Source organism: Ursus arctos, unplaced genomic scaffold (genome assembly GCF_023065955.2).
Source record: "Ursus arctos isolate Adak ecotype North America unplaced genomic scaffold, UrsArc2.0 scaffold_27, whole genome shotgun sequence".
Classification (NCBI taxonomy): domain Eukaryota; kingdom Metazoa; phylum Chordata; class Mammalia; order Carnivora; family Ursidae; genus Ursus; species Ursus arctos.
In genome coordinates this window covers 38678317-38702011 of record NW_026622952.1, presented here as the reverse complement: position 1 = coordinate 38702011, position 23695 = coordinate 38678317, and the positions used below count along the sequence as shown (strand labels likewise).

The 23695-nt window shown below is 40.6% G+C and overlaps 1 protein-coding gene across 4 annotated transcripts; it reads left to right on the top strand.

Annotated features, from left to right (window-relative positions):
* The first annotated feature begins 3034 nt into the window (after nt 1-3034).
* Nucleotides 3035-21430, top strand: TRIML2 (tripartite motif family like 2). Of its 4 annotated transcripts, none has more exons than XM_026508656.4 (10): nt 3035-3422; nt 3755-3882; nt 7346-7502; nt 7708-8163; nt 8392-8487; nt 10255-10443; nt 11573-11713; nt 13714-13736; nt 13912-14012; nt 20750-21430. In XM_026508656.4, the coding sequence occupies exons 4-10, from the start codon at nt 7978-7980 to the stop codon at nt 21322-21324; spliced, it is 1311 nt and encodes a 436-aa protein (XP_026364441.3). In that variant the 5' UTR covers nt 3035-3422; nt 3755-3882; nt 7346-7502; nt 7708-7977; the 3' UTR covers nt 21325-21430. The 4 variants fall into 4 exon arrangements, with proteins under 4 accessions (XP_026364441.3, XP_026364440.3, XP_057159418.1 ...); XM_026508655.4 differs by having other exon boundaries at nt 3650-3882; XM_057303435.1 differs by having other exon boundaries at nt 3650-3882; nt 7346-7619.
* The last annotated feature ends 2265 nt before the right edge of the window (nt 21431-23695 follow it).

Below are 23695 nucleotides of genomic sequence, written 5' to 3'. Positions count from 1 at the left end.
CTTTGTTTTGTTTCCCACCACTCTTTGGTCTACCTCTTCATTCTTTGAAGTGGCATGACCAAGAACCATGGGCACTAAAGAAGAAATCCTGTAACACTAGTACTAGTAAAAAACTAATGGCAGGTTAAATAAGATAGAAGTTCTTTTACTCATCTACTATCTGGAAAGGTAGTATGGATTGAAGGACCTAGACTCCTCTATTTCTTGTTTCTCTGACATGTATAGCTTTCCCCTATAGAATAGTTGACTCAAGATAGCTGCTGGAGCTCCCGTTATTATGTTCACATGGGAACCAGGTTCTGGTCAAGTCTATTTAAAAGGTTGCCTTTTGCTCAAAGCCAATCCTTTCTAGTATTTGATGTCAGTCTTTTAACAAGTACACTTCCAGGTCCTGAAAGACGTCCTAGTTCTCAGATGACTTTAGAAGGTGGAACAGGCTTTTCGAGTCCTTGTTTTCCGTGAGGGCGTAAGGCTGCATAATTTGTAGCGAAAGCTGCAGGCACATCTTCATATCTTGATGATGGAGATATGATTGAAACAATTATTTCCTTCCTGAGTAGGGACATGACAGAGACCAGTGGTCTTGAAATTCTAGGATAAGCATCTCATTAATAAAAAGAATACGTGCTTCAGTATTAATTAGTTACTACTCTAATGTGTATTAAGAGAAATTAAAGGGGCATAAAAATGCTCTCTTCCGCATTTCCCTGTAACTCCTCTGTGTCCCCTCTGTGTCCTCAGCGGCACGCTCCCTTTGTAGGAAAGTGATACTCTTGACTCAAGGAAGCAAACGATCCTGCAGAGAGAAATTTCCAGTTACCACCTTGCTCCTGGGTTTCACACAACTTCTCATAATGCTCCATAATGCTCCCATGTAAACAAAAGATGGTCATGATGATTCTCATTTTGCAGATGACGTTCGATATTCAGTGGCTTGCCCAAGGTCATGGCAGGTAAGTGGCAGAGCTGGAACGAAAATCCACATTAGCCTAACTTCATCAGTTAGACATGACCCGCTTCTCAATGTGTGGCCTTTGGCAAAAGTCTGACCTTCATTTGCTCCGGGTCCTAACTGACCTCAGCTACAGCCAGCCCGTTTGTGCTGTTGAAGATATTCTGTGGTTACAACAGAGAGGGCTGGTCCCTGTGTTGGGTCAGATGAGGCAAAGGGGACCTCTTCATCTTCAGTAGGAGGATTAGCTTCCTTTCCAAGAGTAAAAAACTGATAGGCTGGATTTAGATAAGCATTGACCTACAACAGAAAGGCAACTGTACTGTCACAGCAGTCTGCCATGAATGTTTATTCTTAAATAGTGCTGTAAGGAAGTAGTTGACTGTAGACTTCTTCCGGACCTCTTGGGAGTTGGGGAGAGCAGGCCAATGAGTGCTAAGCCCTTGCTGCTGATAGAACCGCCTTGGAAGAGAAGCCAGAGAGCAGCTAGCTCTTCCTGAAGAGTAACAGCAAGGTGGCTGATCATGAGCCAGGTCCCCACTCCTTTCTGAAATGGGATGAGGTGGGTCTACTGCAGCAGGATGAGCCCAGAAGTAACAACTAATACCTTGTTTGGCACCAGCCACATTTGTCCTCCCCAGAAGCTGAGCAAATGATACCTCAGGGCCTGTGGTGAGGGGACCAGTGGCTGACAAATATGATAGGATTGCTCATGAAATAAACCACCAGGACCATGACTCAATCATCTGGTTCTCTGACAATGGAGGGGAAAAATTTTTTTAATCAAGAGCATGCCTATGTAAAAAGTTAACACTTCACATGATCCGTGCACTCTATAATGTTACTCTAGGCCTATAAAAGAATGTTGTGATAAACCTCAATACAAACTTGAGGCATGTTCTCTTTTAAACTGGCAAAGTACTGGATTAATGCTTAATAAAGGTAATGAAGTATCATGAAATTTGGCATCACACAGTCTGTGATTCAAACCCTAGATCTGTAATTTTCTGTTACTGAGTGCTTTGGGTCAATTACTTAACCTCTAAATCATCAGCTTTATCAGCTGGAAAATGTATTCTGATACCACCTGTCTCACAGGACTGTGCGATATATAAACATATAAAAATTGCTTAGCACACTATATAACACAATTACCAGAATTATTTTAAGTTAAAATATTTAATCTAGAATTAATAATTCACTAATTGCTTAAAATCTAAGATAGGCTTTAAGAGACCACTGTAGTAGACATGAGAATTTCGCTTGATGTTTTACTTTTTGATGCAAAGATTGTGAAGGGTTCCTGTCAAAATGAAATCTTATGAAGTATGAAGCTTGGGATCATGAGAATAAATGACAGAGTAATTGATAATATCTTCACAGAGGTTGGCTGCATCAAGGCTTAGAAAGGATTGGGGAGGGAAAAAATGAGTAGAAAAGGAGGTTGTTCTGGATAAGGAGAGGGCATGCAAAAATGAGTGTGGTCTCTCTGAAGGAGCCTGGGAAATCAGATTTAGAAGAGGGAGTGAGTAGGAGTGTTGAGATAAAGGAAAAAGATGTACTTAAAATTCCATAGGGTGGAGCCAGGTTTTGGAAAATCAGCAAGTGTGGAATTTCTCATTGTCTTGTCAGCAGTTAAAAAAAAATAAATCACTGTAGGTTGATTAGCAGGGAATTGACTGACGTAGTGAAAATCTTCCAGAGGCCGAATTGTGAAACTTGGGACGTTGTGCAGATATCCTCTCCACTGAGGCCAGCGATGAACTATGAATCAGACTGTCCCCCGGACTCCCATCTGTGATACGTCCCTCAAGCTGTTCTTTCCACTCTTTTCTACCCACAACCAACGCCATGATCATTGCCTTTCAGTAAACGCTGAAAACTAATAGTGAACTCAGATATTATCCTCCAATGAAAATACTTAATGATTTAAGATTAACTGGTAAGGCTAAGCTCTGAGGGAGCCTTCCCCACCCCGTGGGCCTCAGGCGTCTCAGGGCTTCTCTGTCCTGCCGGTGAGCAACCGCAGGGCTTGGGGGGGAGGTGCGGGGGGGGGGGGGTGCGGTGTGGCGCTCGGTTCAGTTGGGCTGCTGTTCTGCCTCTGGGCTCTAGTGTTCTAGCTCTGGCTGTTTGTGTAGCTGGGGCCGCAGGAAACATCGGCTCAGTGTGGATGCTTCATGTGGATTCATTTATGGAAGCCTCGATTTATGTGTGTTCTGAGTATTTAGATGAGAATGTTCCTAGGAGGTAGTATCTATAATGCATAATCATTTCCTTGTAGTGAATTGTTTCAAGTTAACACTTGTTTAAATTTTTTTTACACTACAGCATTTATGCAATGGTTTACAGAATTCATGGAATTATTTTTATCAGTACAGGAATTAATTAAAACTTTGAATCTTCAAAAAAAATGGCTAAGGAGAAAACACAATGAGATTCTGGGGTACTGGCTTGCAGAGGATTTCTTCCTGTGAGTATATACATATATATTCTATATAGAACTATATATATAGTTTATTTAAAAAGAATACTAAGGGGCTACTAGGTAGTAGGCACCCTTTAAGACCTCGGAGACAGAACAAAACACTGACCCACCCAAAGAGAGGAAACCTCCTGACCGAGGTCACCAGCTATTCAGCACTTTCTAGAAGCTCATTGAAATGTAAATTAAGACTCCACCCAGATCTATCAAATCAGACTGCAGGTGGAGCTCAGAAGTCTGATTCCACAACTCCAATGACGCTGATCCTTGCTGAATGTGATAACCACTCTCCTCAATTCACTCTATGGATGGAATTTGAGACCCCACAGGTTTTCTACCTGACGATGGGAGTGGAGGACTCGAGAGCCACTGAACAGACAAAAGGCCCTTCAGTCACCACTGTTCTGGCTTTTTCCCTGAAGGGAAATACTGAGGATTACAAAGAAAGGTGAGCTTTCTCTGAAGACCATTTCCTTAGTCATGGTTTTCTTTAAATATCTAGATTGATCCAGTGTTTATGGAAGCTTTAATGTAGACGCGGAATGTAACCGTATAAAAAAATAAATGAGCACGCCAGGTCAGAGAAAAAAATGAAATTACGAAAAATCCAACTTTCCTTTCTCTTGTTTTCTGTAAAAATATCTAATCTGTCTTCTTACTGTCCTCTGATTTCTAACTTTGTACTGATTTGATTTAAACATTTCTTAAAAATACTTATTGAGCACCTGGTATGTCAATTGCAGATACATTTAAGGAACTCTATGGTTTCTTGTGAGTGACCAAAATATGGGTTCATTCATACTTAAAATTAGACACGAAGAAAATGAGAGGCTATGAATGGTGGGAGGGTATTTCCAATTAGGTATTTCTAAAAGGGCCTCTCTGAAGTGACATTTGAGCTGAGAACTGAAGGGAAGAAAAAAGGAACTAGAATTGCAAAAATATGAGAGAAAAGCATTGCCAAGTTCAAGAGCGCAGATGAATTTATCATAACTGGAATGGACAATGGTTGGGGGAAGCTAGAGGTGAGATTGTATGTAGGCAGGAAGACCACAGAGAACTTGGTTAGCCCTTTCGATTATATCCTAAGTGCAATGGAAAGTTGTTAGAAATCTTGATTTAGGTTTAAAATAGTACTCTGGTTGACCTGAGGAGATGGAGGTGAGAGTGGGGGCAGGGCTGAACATAAACTAGTTGAGATGTTCTAAATGAATGAATTTTAAACTGAGCTGGGGAATGGAAGGTCTTTGTTGAAATCCTGGATAGTGTTTTAGATATGCTAATTTGGGGTGCTTATTAGCCATTTAGTTGCAAATGAGTTGGAAGTATTGTATCAAGGTAGGAGATTAAATTGGAGAGTGCTACTTAAGGTTTATCTGGGGAAGCACTGGAACTAGAATAAGGGATTAGAATTGACCCTTGAAGCACCCCAAAATTTAGAGGCTCAAGAGGCTATGAGCTCAAAAAAGGATGCTGAGAAGCAGACCGGTAAAGTAAGAGGGATATCAGATCTATGATCTTGACAACAAAAAGAAGAAAACATTCCAAGGCAAGGGTCTTGGTCATCTTGGTTAACTGCTACTGGGAAGTAAGATAAAGCCAGGAGTGGCTGCAGGATTATAAACGTGTTCATTTGGCAATTTATCAGTCTTTTCAGTTGAGTGGTCTAGGCCATGTTGGGGAAGTGAAACAAGGGAAACAACAAGGAGGTTTGAAGAGCCCAAGCAGCAAAACAGAAATTGGAGCGAATTCAAAATGGGCGGCAAGTAGAGAGAAAATATTTGCAATTTATGTATTAACAAGGGAGCAATCTTTTCAGCATATAAATACCTCTTGAAGTTAAGGAGAAAGACCACAAAAACCTAGTAAAAGAAAACAGGTAAAAGGCTAAAACATATGTTCACAGGAAAAGAAATGAAAGTGGCTCATTAGCATATGAAAATAAAATGTAGGGGCTCCTGGGTGGCATGGTCAGTTAAGCAGCCCACACTTGATTTTGGCTCAGGTCATGCATGATCTCAGGGTCGTGAGATCGAGCCCCACATTGTGAAGTGTGGCGTCTACTTGAGATTCTCTCTCCCTTTCCCTCTGCCCCTTCCCCCTGCTGCTCGAACTCACACACACACTCTTAAATCTTCTAAAAAATGTAAACTGAAAATATATAAAGATAGCATTTCTCACCTACCAAGTGGGCAAAAAGTTTGACACCCTTTCTCATATGTTGCTTGGATTGCAAAATCATGCAACCTTTCTGTGGTTGGGAATCCAGCAAAATGTACCAAAATTATAGGTACGTTTTTATCAGGAATCCCATTTCTAAGGAATGTGCCTTCTAAGACCAGGGTTCGGAACTTGGTCTCAGGACTGCTTTGCACTCCCGTCATTGATGAAGACCCCAAAAAGTGCTTTGTGTGTCCTATTTGTAGTCACTATATTAGAAATTAAAACTGAGTTTAAAAAATTATTAAAAGTAAACATAAGATTTTTATTAGGAATTCTCTCTGAGCAGTTACTGAAAAGAGTGGCATGGTTTTTCAATTTTGCAAATCTCTTTAATTTTTGGTTCATCAGACAACTATTACCTATTATATCTGGTCCAGCATTCCATCTATTGCAATGCTGTTTTACTTGAAATGTATGAAGAACATCTGTCCTCACACCAGTACATTATTGGGAAAGGAGAGCACATTCTAATAGCTTTTTTTCAGATAATTGTGACTTTTCTTCTCGAAATCACCAATGATGTTTTCTGTTAAAATCCATTGGTCTATCTTACACTTTGCATCCACATTTTACCTTTGCATAATCTTTTAACATCATGCATTGGTCTTCCAGAAAATACTGGTTCACTGAGTTTTCAGACTTTCCAAATGTTGATGTATTTCAATATATAATATCCAAGTCACATTTGTTAATATCACCACCAATGTTATCAGAAAAGAAGCTGTCAAAGTCTTGGGAAGCTGCCAGGCTTACAGTAGTGTATACAAGTTTTCTAAAGCCAGAATTTTATCATTGACAACTAAGATACTCAGTTGGTTTCCTTGAAATGACAGGGTCACTCTGTTAGTGTTTGAGAAAATATCTTCCAAATTGATACATCTGAATAACCACATTTGACTCATTTGTTCTTTGAACAAAAAATGTGCTATGAAAAAACATGGCTAGTAGGGCTTGTAACTCGGTTATAGAAAGTGTTTTTTCTCGAGACAATCACTGTATTCCCATATGCACCGTAAGTGCTTTATGCATAATTTCCGTTTTGTCACCCAGAACAGTAATTAAGTCCTGTACTCTAAAGCTGAGTTAATGTTTTGCTTCATCAAGAAATTAAGAATACTTTTAGTAAAAAAATAAAAATAACTGGGAGTATGCAAGTACGTAGAAATTGAAAAATACAGTGCAGGGGCACCTGGGTGGCTCAATTGGTTAAGGGTCTGCCGTGGGCTCCGGTCATGGTCCTGGGTTCTGGGATCGATCCTGCATCATGCTCCCTGCTCAGTGGGGAGCCTGCATTTCCCTCTACCCCTCCCCTGCTTGTGTTCTCTCTCTCTCTCTCATAAGTAAATATTAAAAAAAAAAAAATTCGTTGTGCGATGGTGAAACCACCATAACCATGGCTAGAGATGGGTTAGAAAAGAACTAAGGCAAGGCAATTCTTCATTGGGGAAAAGTTTCCCAAATTCAGTGGGTAACCAATTTTGAGATAATTACTCGAACGTTTCTAGAGAAGAGGTAGAATTGTTGCTGCCAGGTAATCAGAATTGTCTGGAAATGGGGGTGCAGGAGATGATAAATGCCTTGTTCTGTTTCCTTAATTTAAAAAAATGCAGTCTCCCTTGAGTCTTTTTGGAAGTTTATATTTGGGGGCCTGCGTTTCTATTTCGTTTAACCGTTACCTTCATCGGCAGCTTTCAGATGGCACGTGCGTTGGACCTTGCACACAAAACTTGACGCGCCTCACTGTCAGGCGCATGCGGACTTAGGAGAGCCTGAAGATGGGTGCGTCCTGAAGCTGGCACCCACGTGCTGCTACCCTTTAAGGAGGCACTGGAAGCGGCCAGCACGGTACGGTTCTTGCCGTTCCTGGGAGAGGGAGTGCTTCCTTAAATGCCGGGAGCCAGCCTTTGCCTTGCTCAAGTCCCGGATGTTCCTCCCCTGCTTCTGAATGCGCCATGCTGGTCAGTAAGTAGCTTTTCTGCTTGGTTACTTGCTTGCTTGCTTGCTTTCCTTCCTCTTCTGCTGCCTTTTTTAATTTTTTAATACCTTCCAGGAGGACGGTGCGCCGTGTTCCTGCGTAGGAGTCATTCTCAGCCCGGTGCTCTAACTTCCCGGTGAACGTGAGCGCCCCTGCCGCCTGAGGGCCTCGGCGTGACTCCCGGTGTCTCCCCGCAGCGCGTGGCCGCGGAGCCCGCGGGGCGCTGAGCTGCTCGGAGGTCTGGCCGCGGGTCGCGCCGTGAGGTCGGCGAGTCCCCTGGACGCTTCGGCCCGGAGCGCAGGGAGGCGGCCCGCGGCGGGAACGGGGCCCGGGGCGCCTGCAGCCATGGCCGCGAGGCCCGGCTCCCAGGGACGGCGGCAGGTCCCAGAAGACACCCGCTGTGAGGCGCACCGGGAGCCGCTGCGGCTGTTCTGCGACGACGACCAGACCCTGCTGTGTGGCTGGTGCCGCGCGCAGCAGCACGACGGGCACGCGGTGTACGGCGTCCAAGAGGCAGCTGGAGGCTACCGGGTGAGGCTCCCGCGGGCCCCTCTTGCCGCCCGGCCTGAGGAGCGCGCTGCCGCTGCCCCGGACTGCCCCCTCGGCCCCGGTTGTCCGAGAGGCCGGACCAGGCCCTGGGAGACAGCCTTCGGGGCAGGGCTGTCCCCACGGGCTGTCGGGCGTCCGCTCCAAGGTGAAAACTGCAGCGGTTGTGTACAGCCGCCTCTTGACCAGCACCCGGGCTCTGTCTCTCCGCAGAGGCTGTTCCAGGAGCTGCTGAACGCATCCAGGGAGAAGCTTGGAGTAGCCGAGAGCATGTTGGCGGACGAGCGGGACAGAATGGCGACGGTGCAGGTCAGTGCTCGTGTCCCGGCCGAGCAGGGCTCTCCTGCGGTGTCGGACGGCACGGGACGGAGGTCCAAACAAGTAACAGAGCAGGGACGTACTTGGAATCCATACGTGCTAAGTGTCCGTTTCTTTACGAGGTTGGTAAGCAAAGGGCTAGGAACTCGTTAGGAAAATGATGGAAGAGATTCCACAGAAAAGAAAATGCAACCATCGTTTGAACATTTAAAAAGATCCTGGACTTTGTTTCTTGTAAGAGAAATACACGCTAACTCTTAGATTTGTGAAACGTCATTTGCAAGCCTACTGACAGGTAAAGAAAGATGGATGACACGATTCATATCAGTGCCGTGGGGCAGTGAGCATCTGCTGTACCGTCGGTGGCCATAAAATCCTGAAACCGTCTGAAAGGCAGTTTGAGAAACTATCCGAAACGAGGGTTTGTCATCTGTTAGCCCACATTTCACTTCTGATTTCACACCTTCTCTTCCTACTTAACTCTGTTCTGTGCCAGATATCCCAGATTCTGGGTCTTTTCCCTTGCAGTTTTTAAGGAGAAGCAATGGCCACTTGAGGATGGTAGAGGAAGAGAATTGACTGGCTCTCCAAGAATTTTCAGCCTTAAGTACCATATATTCAGCACATATCGGGGTCCCACTGCTTTCCAGAGACTATACTAGGTTCTGGGGATTTAGCAATGGGCCGGGGCGGGGTGCTGCCCTTGTACAACTGAAGGTGAACGAAACAAGTAAAATGAATGTTAATGGTAAATTTCTTAAAAAAAAAAAAAAGAAAGAAAGAAAGCATAATGCGATGTACTCTGAAATAAAGTGACCTTGTTCAGAAAGTGGCATTTGGAAAAACTTAAGCTGGTGAGGCATTGAGTTTTGGGAAGGATCTGGTATGTCCTCAGGTGGAGTTGAGAAGGCAGTGGAAGCTGGTAGGTGAGGTCAGAAGATAAAGGGGCCACGTCATATAGGGCAGCTGAGTTTAAATGAAGTACGGAAACCAGTGGAAAATTTTGAAAGGGGTAACTTGATCGAATTTCCATTTTCACAGAAGCACTCTGGCTGCTGAGGTTAAGACTAGACAGTAGAGGGGTGAGAGCAGAGGTGGGGACACCTGCCAGGGGACTGTTGAGGTCGTGAACAGTGGTCAGATTCTTGGTAGATCTTAATTCCATGGAGTCTTGTGGGATGAAATATCATTAAGCTGGCTGCTCCCCATGTACGTCTCTAGCCCAGACTTCCAGGTGATGGACTTCCATGTCCATCTTCCGACTCAGCATCTGTCCTTGAATGTCCTAAGTGGCTACTCAGAATCAGGGTATCTAGAACTGAGCTGCTGATACACCCCCACCTCTGGGATCTGTCCCTTTCCTGTTTCCCTTTTTGCGTTGCAGTTACTTTCTCTAAAAACCTTAGAGTCACCCTTTCATTCCTGTTTGCTCACACTCCGTCCAAAGCATCAGCAAAAGCCATTTGCCCCACCTTCCAGTTTTCCTCATCTCCTTCTCTTTGTCTTGTCGATCTTAGATTTCTCAGTTTTCTAAGTCAATTAACATTTCTTTGTCTGCGTGTCACGTTCTAAGATTATGTGATGTGTTAGTTGATGTTGACTCAAACTTTCTTTGTCCTTTGTATTTATGCCTTTTATTTCTTCCCTTGTACTTTATATTTCCTTATCATTGTATCGGAGCTAGAGCTGGAAATTGACCCTAAGTGTTTATCCGTGGCGTTTAACTTGAAGTGTATCACATCTATACCTACAATGAAGGGAGAAGAGCAGGATTTTAAAGAGATGATTGAGTCCGAATATAGGATAAGGTTCCAATTGATGGTTGAAGAGATGAACTTCCAGAGCCTGGAAGGGTGCGTATTCAACCTGAACGTGAGGGAGAACGGTCTGAACCAACTGATGGAGTTTGCCACTGAGCTGAAGGAGAAGTCCCAGGAAACGCTGCAGGTGAGATGTGGAAAACTGCGTGCTCGCAGTGTTTGGGAAATGAGAGGAGAGCTGAACATTATGCCAATTCTAAAATGAGACATCCAGTGACAACCACGCATGTATTAAAGAATGTATATATTCACCCAGCATTTCTATTTCTGATCATTTATCTTATAAATATACTTGCATGTCTACAAAAAGATGCAAGGATAAAGGAATGCTGTAAAATTATTCCAGTATAAAGCCATGGTTTAGAGGTAGTCTTTGAAACCAGACTGATGAGGTTCCTATCTGGCTTCTGCTATATACTAGTCTCTAAGTGGCTAGTTTAACCTGTACATGTTGTTTAACCTGTAACTCAGTTTCCTTAGCTATTAAAATGGGGATAATGCCCCACACTTATAATGTTGTGAGGATTGAATGATAATCTGCATAAAGCTCTTGAAGCAGTGTTTGTACATATTATGCAGTTGGTAACTATTAGGCATTATTATTAACACTGTAATGTTTATGATAGCAAGAGATTAAATATAACCTATATCCATTAATAAAGGACTCTCAGGATAAATCGTACTGTGTACTTACAGTGGGATGTTCTTCAGCATTTAGAAAAGATAACGCAGCTTTATGTATACGGATAAGGAATGTTCTCCAAGAGCATATTATTTATTAAGGAAAAAACAAGCTGTGATTCAACAGTAGGGTATAATACTCATCGTTTGTGTTCTTTAAGAAAAAAATAACAGCATGTGCTTTTGTGTCTACATGGAACGTCTTTGCAAGGATAAAAAATGTCAGTGGCTTGATTATTTCTTATTGATTAAATTATTAGATTCAAATCTTAATGGAGGAAATAGGAAACGTTCTGAACAAAATGGCACAGCAAGATAACGTGATCTGTTTCAGGGTCTGGTGGTTTTCTGAATAAGTGGACTACGTGCACACCTTCCACGTCAACGTAACTATGTTGTGTCAGAGAATCAAGTTGCAATTGAGCTGTCTTCCTTAACACAGAGGGATATTGGGCCTTATCTAATTATATGTGTTTCTGGAGTGGCAGGCAGTAAAGTGGGTTTAAGAGACAGTTGAATTAGTGAATAAAAGAAATTACCACTTGTTAAATAGTAATAAGGAGATGCTTCTGCAGAGACTGAATGTTTTGGGGAAAGAGAACATGAATAAACTGAAGGAGAGTGAAGTCAGGCTTTCTGAACAGATCTGCGGCCTCCAAAGGATCACTGCAGAGCTAGAGAAGAAGTGCGGGGACTATACCTTAGCATTGCTCCAGGTAAGATTCCAGAAATGATCTCCATTACAGTATTTGAGAAAGGAGAAGTGGATAGTACTTATTAGGGGTCAGTTCTAGAATATTCGATAATTTTCAAACATACATGAAGGCTGTATAGACTATTTTCCAGTCACCAGAAGCATTATGAATTGTCTAAAGTCCTGGTATAGTGGAGAACTACTTCATGATATGAATTCTCACCTTGAGGCTATCAATAATTTTAATTGAGAGATCCCTTGATAGGGTAAATAATTGATTAGTCACATTATAATATATCAATACGGTAGAATATTCTGCAACCAGAAAAAAAGAATGAAACAACTCCATAGTGGTGAAAGTTGTTTTCAGGATATTTAGTTAAAGTGAAAACATGCGGAACTGCTTTTTGTTTGGTTTTAGGACTATGTATCTATGTATAGACATGCTCATTAACATTCACAGACTGCCTTTGGCAGAATAAACACAAAGATTAGAACACAAACATTGAACGGTAACCTTGGAAAAACAAGGGTGAGATTTATTTGTATAGTATTGCATATTTTAAACCTTGTAACATGCATTACCTTTCAACAAGTAAATTATTGTCTTTTTAAGACTCTATCCATATCCTTCTGCCGCCGGGCTTATATTTGCAAAGTGAGTGCCCTTATTTGAGAAAGCCCTTCCACATAAACTGTTAGGTTCTAGTCTAGGGCCAAACCTAGTTCCAGACGGGTAAGGCAGGTGTGACTCAGTTATGCTCAACTTCTGACCTAGCTCCATCCACCATCCCCACTTTATTAGTAGGCTCCTTCCTCTGCTCAACTCTTATTACCCAGGGTAAGAAAAGAAAGTAAATGGGCAGAGTTTGAATGATGACTGTTCTGGATAAGATGGCTGAGGTGACATATGGAAAACATGGCCCTTGGGAAATGCAAATCAAAACCACAGTGAGATAGACCCTCTCAGCTTAGAATGGCTATCAATAAGAGACGATGGGTGCTGGTGAAGGTGTGACAAAAAGGGAGCACTTACACATTATTGGTGAGAATGTAGATTGGTCTAACCCCTATGGAAAACGATACGGAGGTGTCTGAAAAAATTAAGAATAGATTTACCATATCCAGCAATTCCACTTCTGGGCATATACTCAAAGGAAACAAAAACAGGATTTCAAATGGATACGTGTGCTCCCGTGTTTCAGAACAACCCAAATGCCCCTTAACAGATGAATTAATGAAAAAATGTAGTACATACACATAATGGAATCTTATTCAGTCATGAGAAAGGCGAATATCCTCCGAATGTGACAACATGGATAGACCTTGAGCACATGCTACTTTAAGCAAGATAAGTCAGAAAGACAACTATTGCATGATGTCACTTGTATGTGGAATCTAAGGAAGTTAAACCTGTTTAAAAAACGAAAGTAAAAATGGTGCTTTATCGGGGGTATGGTGTAGGGATGGAGGGGCATTGATAAGAGTGATGGTGTTTCAGGGTACAAACTTGTAATGAATAACAACCATAGAGATCTAATGCATAGTATAATATATAAAACAACATAGTATTATATGATGAGATAAATATTGCTACATTGGCAATCATTACAATATACAGATGTATCAAAGTAACACACTATACACCTTAAACTTAATGTTACATGTCAAATTTATTCAATAAAAGAAGAAAAAAAAGACATCCAGATTAAATATAAATCTTGCCAAGACATAATCTGGTTCAGCAGGTTCCAAATTCTATATAAAGTGACTGTACAGTCCCCAGCTATAATAAAACTAAGAAAACAAAACACAGACATTTCCCTTGGGGTGTAACAGTGATTTCAAGCATTTTTCTGACTTTTACTATTCAGTGTTAAAATCTGATAACTGTGATTTAGCACCACAAAGCTGGGGAAATTACACACAAATCAGGTTTTATTATTAGAGGATGATTTTCAGGGGCACAGCTCAGAAGAGGCATGGCTCAAATAGTAACCTTATCTCTTTTTCACCCTGTAGAATGCGAGATGTTCTGTGGAAAGGTAAGTTTTCATTTTGGAAACATTGGGGTGGGATTCAGGGTCTGAGACGTGAGCACACAGGAGTAGAGATATTGGGGTAAGTAAGGGTCAGGAGGTCATGCAGTGACGTTCATCCTCTGGACTGGTGGGGGCCAAGGGTCTGCACAGATAACAGAGATTGTCCTTTCTTTAATAGGAGCGAGTCACTACTACGACAGTGTCTGGAGCCCGCCCAAATCACGGACCTGAGTCTGTGCCTAGTCACAGGAATGAGCAGAATGCTCAACATTCTCCAAAGTAAGTTGACACACATCCGTGATGACAGGGCACTGGATTTTGTATCTGAGAATCAAGTGAACATCCTACCGTAAATAAAAGTAGATTCCAGAGAGCTTAAGGATTTAAAAAGATTGGAGAGGGGGCACCTGGGTGGCACAGCGGTTAAGCGTCGGCCTTCGGCTCAGGGCATGATCCCAGCGTTATGGGATCAAGCCCCACATCAGGCTCCTCTGCTATGAGCCTGCTTCTTCCTCTCCCACTCCCCCTGCTTGTGTTCCCTTTCTCGCTGGCTGTCTCTATCTCTGTCAAATAAATAAATAAAACCTTTAAAAAAAAATAAAAACTAAAAAAATAAAAAGATTGGAGAGTTTAATATGCTATACCCATTGGATAACTATCAAGAAAATAATCATATGATCTTATGTTGAAAGGCTCTCTTTTGCATATCTTTTTCCCACCTTCTCAAGCCTGAAACATGATCGCAAGCGGAGCCTGATAGAAAAAAATAATAATAATAAATTTCTAGGGAAAAAATGTTAGGTCATCTGGGTGGCTTGGCTGATTAAGCGTCCTACTTTTGATTTTGGCTTAGGTCATGACCTCAGGATGCTGGGATCAGTCCTGTGTTGGGTTCCGCAATCAGTTTGGGCAGTCTGCTTGAGGATTTTCTCTCCCTCCCTCTCCCCTCGCCCCCTCCTCATGCTCTCTCTCTTTGTGTCTCAAATAAGTAAATAAATCTAAAAAAAAAAAGAAAAAATGTCAACATACATAATGAAAGATCTATATCTCCTACCCCATAGTTCCGCCTTTTCTGGAATGTCCTATCAGTGGATCATACAAAATGTGGCTTTTGTGTCTGGCTTCTGTCACTTAGCATAAATTTGAGGCACATCCAAGTTTGTTGTGTATATCGGTGGTTTATTCCTTTTTCGTGTTGTGGGGTACTCCACTGTATGAATATACCACAATTTGTTATCTTGCAATTCCAAGGCCACTTGAATCGTTTCCAAATCTATGCTATAGATATTTGCTTACAGAGTTTTGTGTGGACATAACTTCATTTCTCTTGGTTACATATCTAGGAAAGGGATTGTAAAATTTGTTTTCCAAACTGACTGTCATCTTGCATTCCCACTGGTAATGTATGAGATTCAGTTAACTCCACATCCTCACTAGCATTTTGTATTATCACTTTTTTTTTTTTTTTTTTTTTATTTAAAGCTGATCTAGGGTGGCTCATTCATTTAAATGTCTGCCTTCAGCTTGGGTCATGATCTTGGAGTCCTGGGATTGAGCCCCATGTCAGGCTCCCTGATCAGCAGGGAGTCTGCTTCTCCCTGTCCCTCTCCCTCTGTCTCTCCCCCTGCTCATGTTCTCTCTCTCTCGCAGATAAATTAATTTTTTCAAAAATTATATTAAAAAAGTAACTTTTAAAAATAAATAAAGCAGACCTAATAGGTATATAGTTGTATATCACTTTAAGTTTTAATTTGCATTTCTAAAATAACTAGTGATGTTGAGCATATTTTCATTGTTTATTTGCACTTTATTGTATCTCTTTGAAGTAGATCTATAAACATTTTCAGTATTTTTAAAATTGTGTTGTATATTATTTAGTGTTGTGATTTCTTTATATATTATGATTACCAGTCCTTTATCAGACATGTTTTGCAAATATTTCTCTCACTCTGTGATTATATTTTCTTTTTTTTTTAATTTTTTAAATTTTAACCCTCATATTGCCATCATACAATATTATATTAGTTTCAGGTGTACAATACGGTGATTCAGCAATTCTGTGCATTACTCAGCACTCATCATGATAAGTATACTCTTAATCTCCTTCACCTTTTTCATGCATCCCACTACCCACCTCCCCTCTGATAACCATCAGTTTGTTCTCTATAGTTAATAGTCTGTTTTTTGGGTTGTCTCTTTTTTTCTTTGTTCGTTGGTTTTGTTTCTTAAATTCCACATATGAGTGAAATCATATGGTATTTGTCTTTCTTTGACGGACTTATTTCATTTAGCACTGTGCGCTCTATTTCCAACCATGTTGTTGCAAATGGCAAGATTTCATCCTTTTGTAAGGCTGAGTAATATTCCAGTGTGTGTGCGTGTTCACACCACTTTATCTGTTCGTCAGTCAGTGGACACTTGGGCTGCTTCCATATCTTGGCTGCTATAAACATTGGGGTGCATGTATCCCTGGGAATTAGTGATTTTGTTTTGGGGGTAAATACCCAGTAGTGTGATTATAGATTACAGGGTAGTTCTATTTTTAACTTTTTGAGGAACTTCCGTACTGTTTTCCACAATGGCTGGACCAGTTTGCATTCCCACCAACAGTGCAAGAGGCTTCCTTTTTCTCCACATCCTCACCAACAGCTGTTGTTTCTTGTGGTGTTGATTTTAGCCATTCTGACAGGTGTGAGGTGGTATCTCATTGTAGTTAGATGTGCATTTCTCTGATGGTGAGTGATGTTGAACATCTTTTTATGTATCTGTTGACCGTCTGTATGCCTAATTTTGAGAATGTCCATGTCTTTTGCCCATTTTTTAATTGGAGTCTTTTTTGTTTTTTGGGTGTTAAGTTGTATTAATTCTTTATATATTTTGGATGCTAATCCTTTATCATATATGTCATTTGTAAATATCTTCTCCCATTCAGTAGGTTGTCTTTTAGTTTTGTTGATTGTTTCCTTCACTATGCAGAAGCTTTTTATTCTGATATAGTCTCAGTAGTTTATTTTTGCTTTTATTGCCCTTGCCTCAGGAGACCTATCTAGAAAATGTTGTTATGGCCTGTGTCAGAGAAGTTGCCACCTGTGTTCTCTTCTAGGATTTTTATGGTTTCAGTTCTCATATTTAGGTCTTTGATGCATTTTGAGTTTATTTTTTTATATAATGAAAGAAAGTGGTCCAGTTCCATTCTTTTGCACGTAGCTGTCCAATTTTCTTTTTCCCATTGCATATTCTTTCCTGCTTTGTTGAAGATTAATTGACCACATAGTTGTGGGTTTATTTCTGGGTTTTCTATTCTATTCCATTGATCTATGTATCTGTTTTTGTGCCAGTACCATACTGTTTTGATTACTACAGCTTTTTAATATAACTTGAAGTCTGGAATTGTGATCCCTCCAGTTTTGTTTTTCTTTTTCAAGATTGATTTAGCCATTTGGGGTGTTCTGTAGTTCCATACAAATTTTAGATGGTTTGTTCTAGTTCTTCGAAAAATGCTATTGGTATTTTGAAAGAGATTGCTTTAAGTAGTAGATACCTTACCAATATTTGCTCATCCAGTCCATGAGCATGGCAGGTCTTTCCATTTCTTTGTGTCATCTTCAGTTTCTTTCATCTCTGATTTATATTTTCATTTACCTCGTAGTATCTTTCGAAGAGCCAGAAGTTTTAAATTTTGAAATTCAGTTTATCAGTTTTTTTCTGGTTTGTGCTTTTTGTGTCCTATCCTAACAAATCTTTTACTAAAAGATTTTTTCTTTTTTTAAATTTTATTATGTCATGTTAGTCACCATACAGTATATCATTAGTTTTTGATGTAGTGTTCCATGATTCATTGTTTGTGTATAACACCCAGTGCACCATGCAATACCTGCCCTCCTTAATACCCTTCACCAGCCTATCCCGATCCCCCACCCCTCTCCCCTCTGAAGCCCTCAGTTTGGATATTTTTCCTGATCTGTCAAAGATTAGTTGACCATAAGAGTTGAGGGTCCATTTCTGGGCTCTCAATTCTGTTCCATTAATCTGTGTTTCTGTTTCTGTGCCAGTACCATGCTGTCTTGGTGATCACAGCTTTGTAATATAGCTTGAGATCAGGCAGTGTGATGCCCCCAGCTTTGTTTTTCTTTTTAAACAATTCCTTGGCGATTCAGGGTCTTTTCTGGTTCCATACAAATTTTAGGATAGACAAATATTTTTTCTTCTAGAAGTTTTAGTTTTTACATTTAGGTCTGTTATGCTTTTGGAGTTATATTTGTATATGACTCAAGATCTGGTACAACTCCCCACCCCCACCTTTTTTGTACGTGTGTGTCCAGTTGTTCCAGCATCATTTGGTGAAAACACTATTCTTCAATAAATTCATTTAGCACCTTTGTTGAAAATTGGTTGGCATGTACAAGCCGGTCTGCATTGTCTCTAATAGGTCCTTGATCATTGTGTTTATCCTTTTGCTGATGCCATACTGGCTTGAATTTTACTCCATGGGAAGTCTTAAAATTGGCGTGTGAGTTCTCCAGATTTGTTCTTTTAAAAATAATTTTGGCTACTCTAGATTCTTTCCTTTTTCACAAAAAAATTAAAATCAGCTTATTGGCTTCTACAAAAAAAAATGTAGACTTTGGTTGGTATAGATTAGTGTATAGATTAATCTATAGAATGTATAGATTAATTTGGGATAAGATGATATATTTCCATTTAGGTCTTCTTGATCTCACTCATCAGTGTTTTGAAGTTTTCAGCAAATATACTGTGCATATTAGATGGATCCCTAAGTATTTTATTTTTTTAGTGGTAATATCCATTTCTGATTGAAATTCCATTCATTTCTAGTTTATTGCTAGTATATAAAAATAATATTTGTATATATTGACATTGTATCTTATGACTATGCTAAACTCATTTATTAGAGCTAGTGACTTTTTTATAGATTCTTTGGGATTTTCTACAAATATAGTCAGGTAATCTATTAATACAGGAACTTTTATTTCTTTCCAACATGTAAGCCTTTTCTATGTTTTTCTCACCTTGTGGTACTGGCTCTAGGACCTCCAGTATAATCTTGAATAGGAGCAGTGAGAAACATTTGCCTCATTCTTGATCTTAGGGTACAAGAAAGCATTAAAGTCTTTCACCTTGAACTTTGATGTTAGCTGTAGGTTTTTGTTTTTGTTTTTGTTTTTGTTTTTATAATTGCCCTTCATCAGGTTAAGAAAGTTCTCCCTCTATTCCTGGTTTGTTAAAACTTTTTATCATGGACAGATGTTGAATATTAGATGCTTGTTCTATATCTGCCAAAATATTTGTAGTTTTTCTTCCTGTATTAATATGGTGAAATATATTTTTTTCATATGTTGGCCCAGCCTTGCCTTCCCAGAGTAAACTCTTGGTAATGATGTTTTATCCATTTTCTATATTGCTGGATTCAGTGTGCTAATACTTTAAAGGATTTTTGCATTTATGTTAATGAGGCATAATGATCTGTAGCTTTCTTGTAATCATCTATAGATACTTCAATTTTATTTTCATTTCTAGATAATCTATTCTGTTCTTTGTCAGATCCACTTGGTCTTACTTTTTAGCTTCCCATATCCTGTAGATGTTTTTAAGCTTTTCTTTTTTCTTCAAACATGTAAGCAAAAATTTTTTTAGTTCTGTGCCTACTAATTCCAATATCTGAAGTTCTTCAGATTTATTTCTGCTAGTCTCACTCAGTAGTGCTTTCTTACTTTGTGAGTGTGTGTTTGATTTTTTTAACAGTAAGCTTCCCTTTTTTCCTTGGATATTATTTTTAGAAATTGAGTCCAAGAACGAATCTATGCATTATTCTAGACAGAATTTGCATTTGTTTCTTCCAATCTTCTGGGAATACTAAAAGCCTGGGACAACTTAAATTTACATTTCAAGGCTTATGGCTTTTAAGACCAACCTAATAATGATATGAATTGGGCTTCAAGTCTAGAAATGTAAGTTCATTTGGCAACAAAACTTTTTGCCGGATTAGATAGTAAAGTAAGAAATAAGGAACTATTCCAGGCTTTATGGTTTAGCAACTGAAGGAGTGAGTATGCTATTAACTGAAGTAGAACTGGAAAGGGGTAGTTCTGAAGTTCCATTTTGGACATAGTATGTATGAAATGCCTCTGTTACTTCTAACTGGTATTTGGCAGCTTCTTTATGAAGTAAACCATGAACATACAGAAGATTTTGAAAACTAAGGCTAGGTGAAGTCACCTAGGGAGAGGGGAATCCAAGCTGTAAAAAGGAAGACCCAGTCCTAAGCCCTGGGTAATCACAATATTTAACAGTTGAGGAGAAAGAGATAAGAGAAGGCTTGGTTTGAGATATGAAGGCAAGTGTCACATTCGTTCAAGTATAAGAAATCACATTGAGCTCTCTTGTTCGCAGCTTGATTTTTTTCTGGAGGATTCCCACAAGTTTTTCAGCCTCTGCTAATATGTTCTTTTGATTTCCTCAATATCAAGAGCCCGCTGGCAACAATTTCTAGGCATCTGTATCACGCTCTGGTGATATTTAAAGGGAGAGCAATTCAGTCACAGGGAAAAGCCAGGAATCCTAGGGAGTCACAGCCAATGACAGGGAAAAACCCTGCTCTGTCAGGAGATTCTAATGAATCTTTAGGGGAATGAAGCCTGGAGTTCCAGGCTTGGAGATCTTTAGGGGAGCAGAGTTGGCTCCCAGCTCATATGTGACTAGCATTGAATACCATTTTTACAGTCTGCCAAATTCCTTTCTGGTCTGACAGAACCTCTGTGGAGTCCATCATTCTTCTTCCTCCTCAGATGGCGTCTCCTTCCATTATCTTACTCACCTCTTCCGTGATGTCCAGTTCTTGAAAGTAAGCTCAGAGGTCACCTTTCCTGAACTTTTTGATGGCCTCTTCCATATCTGTGCCTGCAGCTTGTACCAGTCGTTGGCAGGCCTCTTCATGTTAGAAACCCTCGTCTCTGGTGGTGGCATGGATGACTAACTGAATTACTCTCTCCCCGCAGGAGCTGTCACTTTGGATCCTAAAACAGCTCATCCCTGTCTGGTCTTATCTGAGGATCTGAGAAGTGTGAGTCTCAGAAATGTCCAGCAGGACGTTCCTGGCAGCCCGGGGAGATTCGTCTTCGGTGCCACTGTGTTGGGTGTGGAGGGTTTCACCTCAGGGAGGCACTACTGGGAGGTAGATGTAGAAAAGGCAACCAAGTGGCAGTTGGGGATATCTGAAGACTCTGCCAGCAGCGACGGTGACCTTCCTGCTGCTTCCAGAGATAAATTCTTACTCACAGGTTCTGTGATGGGAACCGATTATACGTTCTGGGTCTTTCCCCCTCTGAAAAGGGTCTTCTTGAGAGGAGAGCAGATGCACAAAGTTGGAGTCTTCCTAGACCGCGAGTATGGGCAGGTAGCCTTCTATGATGTGACAAACAGATCCCTCATTTATAATTTCTCTTCCCTCGCCTTCCGGGGCGCGGTCAGGCCCATATTTTCTCTTTGTATCCCAAGTGGAGGCACGAGTTCAGACTCGCTCAGCATTTGCTTTCCTCATGTTTCTCCTTGTGATGTTAATGTTAGCCCATAGACTTCCTCGACATGAAATCTATGACTACAAGGGGCCAGAAAGTAAAGAGCTTAACTTTGTAAAAGAATCTATATAAAGTAATCCAATAAAAGTTTCTAACACTTGACTGAATTGGAATCCAGTTCATTACCCCAGAGTTTTTGCATTCATGTGGCTTTCAACACCTATTTAGTGAAAGAGGTTACATTGAAACGGAGTCATGAATGATAATAACGGAAGGACCCTACACTAATTAGAACACTAAATGCATATGCAGCATAAAATTGGGAACTTAGAGAAGTAATATAGTCTGAAATCTCTAGGACTAAGTTAAGGGCTTTAGCGATTTCTGAAAACACAATTAGATATAATTGAGACTTGAGATTTGAGGATATCATCACTGTGACATATGAAATGAAGACATCCTATGACTGATCCTATTACTGACAGTGTCAGGACTTCCTAACATCATTCCAAACAGAGAACTTAATTTCCCTGGGTATTTTTTCTGGGTTGGGAGGTGGTGGTGCAGAAAATGGGAATATTTAAATAATTTTTTTTCAAGTATTCTACCTTCTTACAAGAAAAATTAGATTTCTTAAAAGAAGCCCGATAATTCAAAGCTTTGAAACATATAAGTGATACTGTAACAGTGTCTTGGATTTTCTCTGGTCTTTCTCTATTTGATGATCCACTGAGGAGTTTTTTCCTGCAGCCTTGCTCGGCGGTGGTTCTCCAATGCTGAGATGATGACAGAATATTTATAAGGGAACTTTACATGAAAAGTTCATCATACTGTATTTCCCTTAATATTTTTAAGAACCTAGAAGTATGTATTAATCTTACTCATGTAGAAACCAAGACTCAGAGGTGATTTAATTTTCCTAGAGTCACACAGCTATTCCTATCCAGTGAGTAACCAGGGGAGTCTGGATCACCCTGTGAGAAAGCAAGCTCTGATAAAGTCCTGTTGCTTATGCAGTAGGTTCCTGTACATGACTAAGTAGGTCAGTGGTCTAATTTTATTCAAATTGTGGAAACATTTATATTTGTTTCTGTAGGTATCGTGGAGGCTGTGTTCTTCAGGGTGGGCAGAGTAGAGGCGAAGAAAAGGAAAATACTACAAAATGGCTTCGGTCAACTTGCGGGGGTCCGGGAAGGTGTAAAGTCTTATTTACCTATTTTGGGGGAAAGATTTTTAAATATTTTATTTATTTGAGAGTAGGAGCAGGGGAGGAGTGGAGGAAGAGGGTCAAGTAGACTGCTGAGAATGGAGGGAGAAGCAGGGCTCAATCCACGACCCTGAGGTTACGACCTGAGCTGAATATCAGAGTCAGATGATCAACCTACTCAACCACCCAGGTTCCCCCAGGACAGATTTTTGATTGACTATTTGGAATTCTCAAAATCTGCTTTTACCACATCATATGGATAATTTTTGTGTGTGTGAAGACATAAGCTTAGAAAAAGTCTGCCATCTTCGCACCAAATCACAAGAAGTCTGGGGGGAAAATAGCCCTGATCTGAGAAGTGGGAGGTTAGGTTAGGTGCGTGAGTTGGAAGTGAAACAACTATTTGAAACACTGAGATTAAGAACTTGGAGCAGTGGCTCTCAAGCCTCTTTCCAGTTTCCTGAGGGACATGGTGCATTACATGGGGAAATACGAGAATTTAATGTCTATATAATTCTTAATCTCTACCCTCATCTTGGGTCAAATTTCTCCTGATTTTGCAGCTTAACTATTAAGAACTATTTCCGAAACTTAGAATCCAAGAAAATGTAGTATGTCCTTGCAGTGCCACTCTGGGGTGGGGGCACCTGCGTGGCTCAGTCTGTTGGGCGTCTGCCTTCGCTCAGATCATGATCCCAGGGTCCTGGGATCGAGCCCCACGTCCAGGCCAGCTCGCCGCTCAGTAGGGAGTCTGCTTCTCTCTCTCCCTCTGCCCCTCCCCCGTGCTTATGTGTGCACTCTCTCTCTCAAATAAATAAAATCTTTAAAAAAAAAACTAAAAAATGAGTAAGGAGTATTCATGTGAGGTGGTTCAGTTGGCTAGGGCAGCCATAATGAAGTACCACAAAATGGGTGGCTTAAACAACAGAAATGTAGTGAGAAATCCAAAATCATGGTGTTGGTTCGCTGACACTCTTTGGTGTTCTTGGCTTATTGATATCACCCCCTTCTCTGTCTTTATCTTCACTTGGCATTCTCCCTATGGCTCTGTCTCTTCACATGACTTTTTTTTTTTTTTTTTTTAATGAAGGAACCATTTATGTTGGATTAGGGGCCCACGCTACAGTATGTCTCCATTTTAACTTAAGGACCCTATTTATAATCAAGGTCTTATTCTGAGGTACAGGAAGTTAGGACATCTTATCTTGTGCGTATGTTAG